The sequence below is a fragment of the Pollicipes pollicipes genome, unplaced genomic scaffold (genome assembly GCF_011947565.3).
Source record: "Pollicipes pollicipes isolate AB1234 unplaced genomic scaffold, Ppol_2.1 Scaffold_5724;HRSCAF=6776_pilon_pilon_pilon, whole genome shotgun sequence".
Classification (NCBI taxonomy): domain Eukaryota; kingdom Metazoa; phylum Arthropoda; class Thecostraca; order Pollicipedomorpha; family Pollicipedidae; genus Pollicipes; species Pollicipes pollicipes.
The window spans coordinates 10,531,230-10,547,089 of record NW_023596746.1 but is presented as its reverse complement, the minus strand read 5'-3'; the positions used below and the strand labels follow the sequence as shown (position 1 = coordinate 10,547,089).

At 55.4% G+C, this 15,860-nt stretch overlaps 1 protein-coding gene across 1 annotated transcript in view; it reads right to left on the bottom strand.

Moving 5' to 3' along the window:
- The window catches only part of LOC119103640 (mitochondrial thiamine pyrophosphate carrier), a 49,162-nt gene that overhangs the window by 3,184 nt on the left and 30,118 nt on the right, over positions 1-15,860 (bottom strand). Inside the window, exon 5 of the mRNA XM_037227248.1 lies at positions 8,110-8,286. Coding sequence (XP_037083143.1) covers positions 8,110-8,286 — 177 coding nt within the window. The remainder of the gene's footprint in view (positions 1-8,109; positions 8,287-15,860) is intronic.

Here is a 15,860-nt window from a genome sequence, read left to right as displayed (position 1 = left end):
CAGGTCGGGTCAGAAGCCATTACGGTCGAGCCAGGAGCGGTTTCAGTCGGGTCAGGAGCTGCTACGGTCAGGTCAGGAGCCGTTACTGAGAAGGCGTGGGCAGCTGCGTGATCTGTTAGGTATTATGTGAACAGTGTAAATGTTTCTTATATATCTTTAGATGTTCGACCCCCGCAATGAGTAGAGCTACTCACGAATGGCTTAAAATGCTTCCAATCATTTCGGCGAATGTAACCATCCAAATGCTTTTATCGATCGGACATAACGCTAAAAATGACGCGTTTTGCTGGCAACCGAATTGTTGAACAACACAGTTAGGAGATTATGTCTCATATTCCAATAAACAAATGCACCACTGGGGTAGGCGAGCATGGAAACTTCATCACAAGGTCACAATGTCCTCAAGAGGCCTCGTGCGTTTCGAGCTAGATTCCGCTATATTCCCGCAGAACGTGCCGAGCTGTGGCCGGGTGACCTGCCGGCCGGCCGGGGCGGCCGCCGGGGGCTCGGCTGGCGCAGCGCCAGCCAGGCGGTGCAGCATCGGAGCCCGGCCAGTGCCAGCGGCGCGAGACGCGCTCCGGCTGACCCAGGGCCGCCCAGAGACGGCGGCGGCGGCACGGTGTGTGGACACGCTGTCGGTGGCCAGGGCTTCAGGGCGGCGCAGGAGATGAGGCTCAGTGACCAGACGGACGGCCGCGGCCTGGCCAGACAGGTGAGTGAAGCTCACTCGAGAGGGAAGCATGCTGGGGACGCGAATGTGACAGTCCGTTAGAGTCGTCAACACCCACCCCGTGTATCCGGCTCACAAGGAGTGGCACCTTTCGCTTAACTGAAGTGAAGCATGTATGTAAGTACATATATAACATTTTCACATGTCGCGAGGACGTGAAGGGCTTTAGAAGCCATTCGGTTACATGAAACTTTTTCACATTTTTGTTTCTGTTCGAGTACGCGGTATCTTTAAGCCTGCCTGTGCACAAATGACCGGTTACCGCCAGATTCATCTTAATCTCCCGCCAGCGTCAAAAATACACGTTTATGCTATATAGTGACTCAATCAGGGGCGGCGCATCGGAATGGTAGGGGGGGGGGGGGGGCTTTGTCCCTCCTGCCTGCCGGCAGGGCGGGGGACGAGGAACAGTATGCCTTTTCCCATCACTTTGTGAGGCCTCCTTTATACGAGCTGAAAGTTTTATAACTACACGTCAGTTATCATAATTCACATCCAGGAGGCTCCCACGGCTGAGCTCGCACGACATTGGGCCGCCAATACCCTTTATGGATTCAGTAGCGCATAATCCCCGGGATCAGGAGGCCCTACCAGGAGGCCTCTGCTGGCTGGGGAGACACTCCTTGTGCATCAGCAAGCTCCTGCTCTTGATCGGGCTGCGCTAGGTCTTGGAACATATATTGAGAGATCCTTTTTTGGATCAGGAGGCCTCTTTGATATATCAGAAGGTGGCTGTTCCGGATCAGGATGCCCCGCTTTAGGGCAGTGATGGCATTTCGGAGGCCCCCCACGCCCTTTATGGGGCACAATAGACCTGTTTCGAGATGGGCTCTTTGCTGGATTGAGAAGCCCCTGCATCAACAAGAAAGCTCCCGCTCTGGACTCCTAAACCGTAAAAATGGATTCACATAGAAAGTGATAACGTTAAATTTTGACAAAGGAGAGGGTACGCGTGTATTTGATGCTCACCTGAATACAATACTGCCCACGACAGCCACCTGTGAAGAGGCTCCATTTTATCCCGGACGTTCCCAGGAAAATGTTTCCCCTCCTCAAAATCCGTGGCTCCATCGCTGGCCTCTGATAAATAAAGAATATGCGTGTCGCACCTGTTGGTGGTTGTAAAATAATCAATTAGAGTACCAGTTCCACACCTGGTAAAAACAATGCTACGAGCGCGCGCCCTTTGGCACGAACATGGCATCCAAAACGACATTCTTGCACCCTGGTTTGGAACGCGACCATCTCAGCTGCTGCCTTGTAACCTCTGTAAGGTGACACGTAACTGGCCCGTTGACTGGTGAGCGCGTACATGCCCGCCAGCGTAATACCTCGTTCAGCCGACCGCGCACGTGCGCAATTACAGATCTTCGCCACGTTCTCCGTGAGTCTCATCATGTTCTCCACGGCGGTGGCTAACGCCGTGATCGGCGTGTTCACCGACCAGGTGACCTCCGACCCCGGGGAGATGCAGCTGACACCGGACCAGGTCAGTGACCCACGCATACCGAACGCAGGCGGCACAAACGACCGGCAGCAGCGTGGCTCTCCATGTCTCTCCAATTTTCTAAAAATGCGATCTTGTTTCCCGACGTTACCCCACACGCCCATTTTTTTTTCACGTTTTCCCATTCCAAAGTGTCATTTTCTGGTAACGTTAGCGGCATGTTTCAGTTTGATCCCTTCAATCTTGATCACCCCAACACAGATTTCAGAGGCGCGGCTGTCCCTTGCGTGAGTGCATGAGCCACCTTTGGCCGCCGACCGCGCCATCTGCCGGCGCCGCCGCTCACTAGCGCTGCCACCAGGTGTCGTCGGTCTCCTCCATTCTGTACGTGGGCAACATGGCAGGCCACCTGCTGTCATGCGGCCTGTGTCCGTGGCTGGGCGCGGCGCGCCTGCTGCGGATAGGCCTGCCGCCGCTGCTGCTCGGCTGGCTGGCCACCGCGCTGGGCGCCCACTTCAGCGTGCTGCTGGCCGGCCGGCTGCTGGTCGGCCTGGCGCTGGGCGTGCTCTGCGGGCCGGTACACACCTACGTCGGCGAGGTGGCCTCGCCCGGCGTGCGCGGCACGCTCGGCACCGGCATCATGGTCTGCTGCACGTGCGGCATCCTGGCCACCTTCGTCGGCGGCTGGCTGCTGCATTGGCAGGTGGGTGCTCCAGTGCCGGCTGCATCCTCCGATGGGTGCTCCAGTGCCGGCTGCATCCTCCGATAGGCCCTCAAGCGATGGGTGGATCTGCTGGTGCGTTGTTCGTGCCTTCGTGGCTGGCCGCCTCCCAGCGACGGGTGGATCTGCTGGTGCGTTGTTCGTGCCTTCGTGGCTGGCCGTCTCCCAACGACGGGTGGATCTGCTGGTGCGTTGTTCGTGCCCTCGTGGCTGGCCGTCTCCCAGCGACGGGTGGATCTGCTGGTGCGTTGTTCGTGCCCTCGTGGCTGGCCGTCTCCCAGCGACGGGTGGATCTGCTGGTGCGTTGTTCGTGCCCTCGTGGCTGGCCGTCTCCTAGCGACGGGTGACTACCAATTGGACATGTAGTACCCCCGTAACCGGTGTGTTCACTGACAACACGTGGGTCCCAACGTTACAGGGGTATCCAATGGTAACGACAGCAGGCTTCCCCGTAACAGCTAGGCCTGCCAGTAATGGCCGACTCCCCACTGGCACGTAAATATGCCGCTGGCAGACACGCCGATTGCCGGCTACACACTGGTGATAGTAAGGGGCTTTAGTAGCAGCGGGGTCCCCCAGTGGTGGGCGGGTATACCCGATAGGCCTACCCTGCATCTTCAGATCCACCCGTAAGTAAAGGTGAAAGTGGGTGGCATAAGATTTTCGACGCGAGATTTGGCCATAACTTCCTGCCACCGGCCAACAGATCACATAAATACAGGAAAGCATGGATTTCCAGGACTCCTTCCGAAGGTCAGTTCTGAACAGGCACTCCGGTAGCACCGAATGCAACGAGGGCTAACCCAGCCAGCACCTACCCAACAAACGAGCCACGCTCCAGAGCCGGCCCAATCACTTACACTCCAAGGTTGACCCAGCCAGCCCACCCCCAGCCACCACCTGCCCAATCAGCCACACCCCAGAGCCGGCCCAGCCAGCCCAGCCAGCTTACCCCCAGCCACCACCTGCCCAATCAGCCACATCCCAGAGCCGGCCCAGCCAGCTCATCCCCAGCCACCACCTGGCCCAATCAGCCACATCCCAGAGCCGTCCCAGCCAGCTCATCCCCAGCCACCACCTGCCCAATGAGCATACACCCCAGAGCCGGCCCAGCCCAGCTCACCCCCAGCCAGCCACCTGCCCAATCAGCCACACTCTAGAAGCCTGCCCCAGCCAGCTCAACCCCTCCTGCCCTCACCTTTCGCAGACGGTGTGCCTAGTGGCTGGGCGCCACGCCGGTGGTGGCGGGCCCTCTTCACGTCTTTCCTGCTGCCCTCACTCCCCAAGTGGCTGGGCGGGCCCAGCCGGGCCGCGGCGAGGAAGGCCGAAGAGGGCGCTGCGCTTCTTCCACGGCCAGCACTTCGACACGGCCCGGGAGATCGCCGCCATACGCGCGTCGCTCGCCCACGATCACGCGCAGGGCGCCTCGCTCAAACGGGTGAGACGGGCTTGGCCGCGGCCGCCACGGGCTGTTGACACCGCTTGGCACGTTCAGTGCCACTTTTTTCGCATCATGCGAGGCCAATGTCTCCGGGCATTGCCAGTGCACGGGCGGGACGTGACCGGACACCTGTGAGTGCCCTTTGGCGAATGTCGACCACAAAGGCGCAGTCAGAGGCATGGCAAGGGGAGGGGGCGGGATTGACAAAGGGCGCCCTGGTGATAAAATGATCAAAAGCCCCCAAAGTCGCCGGATGTGGCCTACTTGCCAACATGGGGCACGGTTTCCTTCGATTTATTATCATTTTTGCCATCTTTGAACGAAACAGAAGCCAGAAGCCCAAAGCGAGTTCACTTCTACTTGAATGGCGGAAACAATAAGCTGAAGAAATCAGGTGTTAAACTACTACACATAATAAATCGCCGACGCTGTTCATTTTACAATGGTTCAGTGGGTTCAATCCGTGCGTTAAGCAGGTGGTCGGGGCGGTCACTTCAGTCGTGCGATTTTGCGATTGTGGCGTTTGAATCTGACCTGGAAGACCTGGAAGAGTACAGACAGAATCTCTTTTTTCGTGTTGCTGTAACCATCGCTACAGAGGACAACCTCAAAATTTTGGAAAAAGATAACCCCAGTGCAATCTTTGAATGGTACCAGTGGATTTTAAGAGAATTTTGGAGGAATTTCTTCATGACGGTTGTGCTCGCGCGCACGGCGCGCGCCACCTGGTGCGGTCAGCGTGCGACCTGTAGCGGTCAACGCCATTCAGTTTTTACAAAAACTGCAACCCCGGCCATCGCTGATCTCGCTCCTGAGATTGCGAGGAGAAAAAACAGCGGCCAACATCGTTCAGTTTTACGAAAACTGCAATCCCGGCCATCGCTAGTCTTTCCCCTGGGATTGCGAGCGCGCAGGCTCAAAGCTTTTTTGTGTAATTTGCTTTACCAGTCGCTACTGAAAATAATTGGCGTTCTCAGGCAAACGTGGATCAGGGTTTTTCATTTTTGATCTGATTCCAACCCATGCTTTTGAACACTAATGAAATCTTTTGCTTTTTCGGGAAAAGCGTCCCGTGAGTAGAGCAAAATGGGATACATTATCGTTGCCGGTCAAGGGCTGAGGGTCATCAAGTCCGAGCGCGGGGTGCCTTCTGGCTGCCATTCTGGCGACACAGGAGCGGGTTCGGACACGGAGCCGCCGGTTTGGTTTCGTTTCGAGGCTCTAATTAATAGGAATAGACGGCCCGAACACAGGCCCTCTAACTGACATTTCAGGTCGCGGTACGGTAAGAAGCACGTGACCCCTAAGCCCCTCCCCCGCCTGCGCCGCTGGTTGAACAGAGTGCCTTGCTGGGTGCCGGCGGGCCGATCTCGGCCATGAGGTCATGCCCACACCGAGCTGCTGCTGCGGCTGCTGATCGTGAACACGTGTGCGTGTGTTTGTGCGTCCACATGGCAACATGTCCAAGGGGCCGTGGGTCCACATGACCGCATGCCAGTGTGGTGCCGCATCCATGCACCCCGATGTCTGAGTCCACGCGCCCAGGTTTATACGTGCTCGTGGTCTATGTCCCCACGTGTGCTCACGCGATGCCGGTCCGCAGAGCCGGACAGCGCAGCGCAGCACAGTTTGTTTGAGCATTTGGCTGGCACGGTCCCGTGGATTTGAGTGCGATGTCCCGCCATAGCGTCTACCACCGGCGCGACGGGTTACAGCGCTGACGACTTCGTGCACTGCACCAGTGGCGAGATGACCCGAACGTGGATGTGACCGGCAGAGCGCGGCGCGTCTCCGATGCCACTGGCGGCCTCTGCTGCTGGTGCTGGCCAACTACACCTTCTTCGCCACGTCCGGCGGCGTGCCGACCACCCTGTTCGCGCCGGTGCTGTTCCGGCTCGCCGACCTGCCGCCGTACGGCGGAGCCGCGCTGGTCGGCGCCGTCCGCCTCCTCTGCGTGCTGGTCTCGGCGGCGCTGGTCGACCGGCTGGAGCGGCGCTGCCTGTTGCTGGCTAGCGGCCTGCTGGGCCTGCTGGGCTGCGCGGCCGCGGCGCTGGCGCTGTGGCGGCCGACGCCGTTCGGCCCGGCCGGCCCGACCGTCTGCGTGACCGCGCTGCTGGCCGTGGTCGGCGCGCTGGCCGTCGGGCCGCAGCCGCTGGCCGGCGTCCTGATGGCCGAGCTGCTGCCCAACACCGTACGCGCCTCCGCCAGCGGGCTCGTGCTCTTCTACTTCGGCCTGCTCAACTTCGCCACCGTGTACGCATTGCCGTGGGCAGCGCGCGAACTCGGCATGGCCGGCCTGTACGTCTTCTTCGGCGGCATGCACGTGGCGCTGGTGGCGTTCTCGGTGGTCGTGCCGCGCACGCGCGGCCGCTCTCTGGAGGAGATCCAGGCGGCGATGAGCGACGCTCGGCCGCGCGACGAGCACGCTCAGAAACGGAACGAGGCCACCGCGGGCGACGACTGTGAACGCAGTGCAGTTGGGCCGACGACGCAGACTTGAATCCGACGACCTGCAGTGAAGCCGACATCGTCTGAACGCTAGATGAGACTTCGACCCTAGCCCTCACGACGTCAAGCGTGAGACTACCGACGTCACGCGTGAGACTACCGATGTCACGCGTAAGGCTACCGATGTCACGCGTGAGACTACCGATGCCACGCGTGGGACTACCGATGCCACGCGTGAGACTACCGATGTCACGCACGAGACTACCGATGTCACGCGTGAGACTACCGACGTCACGCGTGAGACTACCGATGTCACGCGTAAGACTACCGATGCCACGCGTGAGACTACCGATGCCACGCGTGAGACTACCGATGTCACGCACGAGACTACCGATGTCACGCGTGAGACTACCGACGTCACGCTGAACCCCGCGCCTCGTCGCACGTCGAACCAGTCACGACTGGCATGCGTTTTAGCAGCATCGGTGGCTCTTGCAGCCCCCACCGGGTGTCTCTCGCCAGCTACGCCAGGCGACCGTGTGGTGGACGCGGTCAGCGGCGCTCGGCATCCTGCCTTCTGAAGGGTTCGCCGCCCGCTCAGCCGACTGGCCGCTGTGAGGACCAGCCCGTACACGGGTGCCACCCAGCCCCCTCGGACCGGGCCCGGACACCGATTCCGGCCGCCCCGGGCGCCGGGGGACGCCAGCGCCACACGTGTCGACGGTGACTTCCAACGCACGGGGTGAAGCCCGCTTTCGCGGCCAGGCTGTTGTCAGGCATTCCTTTCTATGGCAGTCATCACACATGTTGGCTGGAATGCGTAACAGCGGCCTGGCCGCCACAGCCACGCAGCAGCGCGGCCAACACTTGTGATCTTGATCGTGAAAATATTACTGTTTATGGAAAAACTAGATATAGTTCGACCAGTTAAGATTGTTGCTTATATCTACACTGCCTGTAGTTGCACGATACGTTAAAGGGCATCCCTGGTCATCCCTTTTCCACACGCATCGCGCAGGTACAATACATAAAACGTTAAGCGTAATTTTATGTGCCGTTATATGTGTAATTGCATATCAATGCAATTGGCATACATGCGTAATTAAAGGTGTAATATATGCATACATATACACACGATCTCTAATGAGAATAGTTCTGGAACCGTGATCGATGATGAAGGAACTGAATAAACAACGAAGTGCACTCGGGTATCGTTTTGTCCAAAATTGGCATGTGTCATCGCATACGTGCCGCACCTGCAAGTGATGCATTCTTTCTCTCGCACATGCATACGCCTGGGGCATTCGCACCATTCGACTCACCTTGGGTTCACCTTGAGCCACTAGGCGTGTGCGGACGACGTCCAAGGGGAGCGAGGCGGCGGAGGCCGCCACGCCGGAAGCGCCACCGGCCACGAAGTGCAAACTCAGGGCCGTCCCGCCAGATGGCTCCGATGCCAGCTGGTGCAGCTCGCGCGTGAAGTATTCGAAGCACGCAAACTGAGGATGGATGCACCCAGCGGGCCAGGTCAAGTGGGTTTCCTTTGCTTTCTTCCTGTGGCCCCCCTGTTTTCATCCTTACTTTGGCCGGCAGTAAGGGCGACAGGTACTGCAGGTGCCTGTAGCACCTGTACATCTAATGTACAGGTGCTACAGGCTGTAAGCACCGGTTCCGGCCTGGCCTGCTCGGCCCTAGAAGCGAAATCAGCGGTCCAACCGATGATCTGCGAGATTAAGTCCACGTGTAAACATACGTGTCTAGGTCCTTGTAGCTTTCTTATGTTTCTACGAGCGGCAGTACAGGCGTGTTGTCGTACTGCGCATATGAACATATCTCTTTTCCCACAACAAACCACTCATAATATGTCAGCACAGGTAGTCACACGAGTACGTTTGTAAGCAAGTCAAATTGACGACGTACTCATAAACTTTGAACAACAAGTACGACTGTTGGTTCAAAATTTTAAGTGGCTTGTTGTAGGGAAACCTATTGGATTGGGACAAAAGGACTGGTGACATTCACATTTCACTTGTCGAAGCGGTGTGCAAATTTATCATCAAGTATCACAGGATAAATTGGTGAGATGCATTACAGAATGATCTTCTGTGAGAACGTGGTGTATTTCCTATGAGAAATGGTCGTCTAATAACCAAAACTAATACAACTAATGACCAAATCGTCTAAACCACGTCCACGTGTGTCGGTCCACGTGTCCACGGTAATTACGCATTTTTGATGACCTCCGAAAAAGGTCATCACCGAAATTTAACGTCCATGGTCCAGCCAATGATCTGTGAGGTTCAGAGAGGTGTTCTGAGACGTCAAACCAAGGATTTTAGAGCTCGAAAAGCAAAGACAGCATCATTTGAGGGAGTACACAGTTGGTCCATCGCCTACGTATTCTGGGAAAGCAAACCGAGGATTTTGGGGTTCGAATCACAGAAATAGTATTATCCAAGGGAGAACAAAGTTGGTCCACCGCCTAGATGTTCTGGGAAGGTAAACCGGGGATTTTAGAGCTCAAATAGCAAAAACAGTATTAGTTACGGGAGAACATAGTTGGCCCATCGCCTTGGCCTTCAAGGAATGCAAACCGAGGATTTTAGGGTTGAAATCACGGAAACAGTATTACCTAAGAGAGAGCACAGCTGTCTCATCGCCTGTCTACCCACGCTGGTGACGCCCCACCTCCAAACCTTCCCACGCCTTAACCTGAGTAAAGCGACCGCTGCCGTGGCTGCACGAGCTTCCCAGGCCCCTGGGGAGCCAGACGGCGCGGTGCTCCCTCACGCCCAACAATACGCCGGTTCCGCTCCGGTAGCCACTGACCCCGTGCCATGAACAGCCGCCGTTTGGCGTGGGGCGGCGAGGATTCGCAGGCGCGCTGCAGCGGGCGGAGGCCGGCCGCGGCGCCGGGCCTGCTCCGATGACGGGGGGCCCGACGGCTTCCGCCGGAGCACCGCTCAGCGTCCAGTCAGCCACCCCCGGCCCAGTCAGCGGCCCGGCCCGGCGGCACACCGGCCGGAAGGCGCGGGCGCCCCCCCCCCCCAACCCCTCCCCCGGTCGGCGCCGACCGCCACGCGCCGCCGCCGGCCGAAGCGGCGCTCGGTGAGGAAGCGCGGGTTTGCTGCCGTCACAGGCATGCTGCTAAATTACACAAGTATAGAGACGCCTGCACTAAATACATGAAGACAAAAGATCGTGTCCGTGTAAATTTGGGTCTGTGGGAAATATAAAAAACACACGAGCCGAAAATGCGTACCCACTTAACACGTGCCTGGGTTAAGTACCTGAGCACCTCAAGCATACTGTTTTGTTTGTGCTACGCCTGGTATGCGGCATCTACACCTTGCATTATTGTGCTTCATTCACGTCCTTATTTAATGCACCTCTCATTTGGCTATTAGCCACATACCCGTAAGGTGGAACTGACACAAATTTGTCAACACTTTCAAAACAGTCGATGACCAAAGTAACATGACCTATTTGATTCATGTTGGGTTGGAATCACTTCAACGTTTATACTAGCTTTGCTCGACTTTACTTAGAATCTTGCCACGCCGCATTACATTATTCACGGCGGCTCAAACATTATAACATCCGTGATAGACAGACAGACAGACATCCGTCCACAGCTCCTCTCAATTATTCCGTCAAACCATTTTAGTCGGACTGATTAAACAGTGACCGCTGCATCGGTCCTTTCCCTGTGACCCCACCTTGTTCAGTATGCGACGTACCGGCGGTGGTGCTATAAATCACGCACTCGGAGGATTATTTCAGCCGTAGTGTCATTGTTGTGACTTGAGAGGTCACTTCTTGACCCAGACCCAAAACCCGAAAAGCTACAGAGCCGGGAGGCAGCAAAGAATAAGCTGGAGCCTAGCGGCGAACTACTTTTTATGCCTTGGTTTTGAAAGTATTCTGGCGAGAGTATTTCGTACACTGTGCGCCAACCGACTAAGATCATTCTCGTGACCTTACAGGTCACCTATTAAACAGGCAAAACAAGCAATCGGATAGCTTAGTCAATGAACACCGAAGTTTTTCCATCCTGTAACTTCATTAGTTGGAAAGATGGCAGGGAAGGGACGTTAGCGCCTCGTCGGGCGAGTGTTTTGACCATGTGTGGCGAGGGTTGATAAGCAGAATATTGAGGTACTTGAGCCCCGGCCATTCCAAAGTCCAAAATAATATGCACCCTGTTACATTGCTGTCACCGTTGGGTAGGCAAAACATCATCATATTACGCACTTGCATCCCTCGTTGGCGCTCAGAACGTGGGAACCAGAGGGGAGGATGAATGACGAGTTCTCCAGCTACCTGTAAATCCAACACGGGCCCCACAGGACTTGAATGGCCAGTAAAAAAAAAAAAATGTTACACCGCCCACGCTCCCTCCCCCACACCAACATGGAGAACTTCCGCCGTGCCTGCTGAAGCTTGGCTCCCACACATTACTGATGAACAGTGCTGATACACATATCACAAAGAACGTTATCGGCAAGTCGGCACGTTTCCGTTCTGTCCGACACAACAGGCGTGAGAGTTACGATCAATCATCAACAATCCACTGCATGCCTCTCTCCAACAGTCCAAAGAAGAAACTATCCGACCAAACACGTCAATTCCAATAAATCAGACATCACAAGCCATCCAATGAAGACATCGCGTGCCAAAGATAAAGCTGTCGCCAGACATTTCACGCCACTGAATCCGCGCTTCCATCGCCTGCGATCGGTCATCAGGTGGCCGAGGCGCCTCCGCGGGCTGGCCGCCGGCGGGGCGGGGCGGCGCGGCGCGGCGGGGCGGCGGGGCGGGGCGCGGCGAGGCTGCGCGTGCCGTCCGTCTCTGAAGCGCACCGCCTCTGCGGCGGCTCCACCGCGGGCTGGCCGCCGGTGGGGCCGGACGGCGCGGCGAGGCTGCGCGTGCCGCCCGTCTCTGAAGCGCACCGCCTCTGCGGCGGCTCCACCGCGGCCCCGCCCGATGCCCGCTCGATAGCCGCGGCCGGCGCGTGTGTCAGCCGGCCTCAGGATCATCCTTCGGGGCGGCGGCAGCACCGTTACTACCGGCATCAGCGTCTGCGATCTGGACGGCTGCGGCGGCGGCGCGGCCCGGCCAATCCGGCTCATCTCGCTGATTAGCAGGCCGGCACAGACCGCCGGCCGCCGACGCTGCAGGGCGCCCAATTGTTGACGCAAGCTTTCTGAATGCCTTGGCTGCCATGTAATTCAATTTCACCAATTATGGGGACCACACATACCATTTTGGCGTCTCACAGGCATATCTACCGCTCTAGGTCCAAGTTACCTTTTGAGCCATCATCCAGTGCTGTCGCTTTTGGCAAGCGATACGCGATGCCACCGTAACCTGGTGGGACCAATGTGACCTCCCGACAGTTCTTTTCAATATAACTTCGCCCAATTTTGCATAGCTGAAGCCAAGTCAGTGCCCGATCTTTTGAATGTAGTCAGTCAGATGAAATCTGGAAGGTCGCTGACCTAAGGTAGGTCAAAGTCAGGCCATGGCTGTCAACGAGGGCAAGGTCTGAGGAATCGGTCAATCTGATACGACAACGGAGTGTTAGATGAAGCGACACATCTTTGAGACGGGCTCTTTGACAACTATACAATTCCATTTAGGATTACTTGTTCCATTGACAATGGATTAAGAACAAAAGTCAAGTCGAAGTCTAAACAAAACTGTTTTTTGCTAGGGACTTTACTTTGCAGGATACCTTTTGACGCTAATTTCGAGTTGATCACCGGAAGGTGAAACAATGCTATTTGAACATAACAAAGGTCAGAAGAGGCCAGTGACCTGTTCTTTGGAAAATACAAACTAGCGTCATCCCTGACGCTTATTGAAATACAAACTCAAAACAGCCTCGAAGGTTTTTGGTCACCTTGGCCTTCTCAAGAGCAAATAAGGTCACTGGTCTAAAATGAACACCAGTGACCTTTTACTCCGCAGAGGTATCCAGGTCGACGGTAGTTGTCTGTGAGTAGGTCTGAGGAAACTTCGGACACTGACCGGCAGTTTGACCTTATTTGACCCACATATCGCACCCTGGGGACCTCAACATACGCGGGCCTATCTATTCCGTGTATTCCGTGAGTCTATCTCTCTTCGCTATTGAGATCTTACGAAGGGGCATATTGACCCCGCCCCACCCATCCCCACTCAAGTGACATCCTATTCAACCGGGCACCCGGGCGCGCGTGCTTTTTTAGAGCTTGATAGACGTTGAGCCCGAATGTTTTAGATGCGAAATCCTCGCATTGTGCACCACCTGACAATGACGTATGCCCGTATAAAATTCAGCAGACCACATAACAGATGTATTGGGCTTTCCCGCGGGTTAAGCAACCTGCAATGCCATCTAGAGACTAAGGTACCCAAGCACGACATGAGCGCCGTTATGATGTCCTAGCTTCCTTGGCTAAGCTCACCATCCGTACAATTATAGAGAGGCTATTCAATTATCACAACCCATTACGCAGCACGTGGCGCAGGTAGATCTTCACGTTAACACAAATGCCCGAGAACAATAAGCAGAGCATGGTGCACGTCAAAACTTCGGAGCAGAGCTGCAATGCATAGCTGATGCGTGCGTCTGTTTGCTTAGTTCCACCACCAACACCCAAAACTATTACTGCTTTGAAATGTCGAAGCATGCCTTTAATGCTGCTTGGCACGGCCCGTGTTGAGAACGAAATCAGGAGCGGGGATTTCGGCCAGTCGATTGTGACAAAACATAAAACCTAAGCCCGCGTATTTCGCACTACATTGCTGTCATGCGACAGTATCACACAGCTTTCGTTTCTGGTTTTTTTAATATGGCCCAGTGGTCTCTCTTTGAACCAAGTTTATACACCAGACTGCAGACTGAAATTGGCTACAATATCGAGGTCACAGCGTTTCACATGAGTTTGTGCACAGCGCCCTGCATGACTACATCCTGCGGGACGAGTACTGGAGAAACATCAACACGACCACCTCTGCCATGAAGAGCGCACTCATCACATAATTTGCCACGCTGATGCGAGACCCGTGAAAAAGCCCACAATAGGCTGACCGGGCGCTGACAACCTCCCCATTAAAGGCACAATTCCAGCGGTTTGCGGACCGATTCATGGGCTATCAGCAGCAGCACGCACTCAGTACTAGCTGGAGGGTTTGCACGATGACGTCAGCCGCGTCAACAACCACCAAGCCCATAGCCATCAACACCGGTGACAGCTTCAGCACCAGCCGGTAGCCGCTGGAGGCCTGGAAGTGATTCCCCTTCCCGCAAAACCCCAAGCCCTAAGCTCGTTGACCTTTATGTCGGACAGCTTAAGTCCAGGCTGCGGCGCACGGTGTGCGGTCCCGCGTCCGCGACGTTTGACCCGCTCTGGGACCTGAGCCTGCCAATCCCGTCCATGACAGGCCAGGAGCGATTAAAGGGCAGCTTTGGCCTTTACGCCAAGGAATACGTGCTTGCCGGAGAAGAAAAGCCAACGTGCTCCATACGCCAAAAGCGTCACAAGTGCTTCAAGAAATTCCTGATTCAAAGGACCCCACGTACCCCGCAGTGCACCAGAAAGGGTTCTTGCTGCAGCAGGATGAGGATACAGAGACATTCTCAATACCATTGCTGACTTCGCCATGCTCTGTCGATATGCTCTGCCGCACTAACAGGTTGCAAACATAACCTGTGCGACGCGACCAGCCATTTTGGCGTGGTGTACTCGGACCACTACACGACCTATCGCAAACACCCCTTTTTGGGAGTCTGGTACGAGTATGATGACTCCAGAGCCCCGCCCAGCCGTGTGACCCGCGCCAGCAGGTGCAAAGCACACATGCTGCTTTCCGAGCTGGCCAGTCGCTGCCCTAACGCTGACCTGAACGCCATGACTCGAAGGGCCTCGAGGGCGTTGCCCCACCTCTAGTCCCGCCGGCTGACCGCTTTTGTAATGCCGATTTTAGCAATGCTTATATATATATATATATATATATATATATATATATATATATATGCATGTATATATATATACATATATATATACATATATATATATATATATATATATATATATATATGCATGTATATATATATATATACATATATATATATATACATATATATATATATATATATATATATATATATATATATATATAGATAGATAAGTCTGAGACCTGCATGCGTCCACTACATTTCGAGAACTGCCATCTAAGAAAAGGTCCCGCACGTGCCGAGATCAGCTGGCATTGACTGCGGCTAGCAACAGTGGGATACGCTGCGCAACGCTGTCAGGCGCGGCCGCGCTGTCGATTATTCATTACTTGACTGATTGACAGTATTGGCTGAGACCACCTTGTCTAGATATCAAACAGCTCATTGCTGAGGCGGCGCCGGGCTGATAAAGACGCACTGACTGGTGAAACCCCGGCACAAGAACGCAGTTTTGCTGTGGCAGCGACAGCGGGACGTGGCTCCTCAACAATATAAGACTAAGCCAACGGTCGTGACCAAACGCGCAGTGTTTCACGCAATCAACAGGGACAAGCTGGGATGAGGAGTCGGGCTCATCCCATCAGATGGTGGCAGTCGACAGCTGTGAGGGCGTTACAGCGTCCGGAGGCGTGAGCTGAAGCACAACAGCCGACACGGCTCACGACACAACAGCTCTTTTCCGACGGGGCGTGACATGGCGCGGCCCTCAACCCCAGCCAGTTTGCGTGACCTCTCCGGATTATGCCGCGGCCGACACGGGTACACACTCTTAACACGCATGCCAAGAATTCACGACTGGGTCTGGTCACTCGAATTACGCCCCGGGACGAGCAGAAGAGAAGTGAATGTTTCATGGCATCCACCAGACATCGACATGTCTTCCTAATCAACACTTAATAAATACGGAACAACTGAAGTGTGGTAACATGGGAAGCTAGCACTCACATCCAAATTCGTAATTACCGACACATACTAACTGATTCGTGGCTTGTTCGGCTGCGCAGTGGTGTATGACCATTTTAACCGGCATACCTACCTATCCTTGAACACGACTGCGCGAGCGAACAA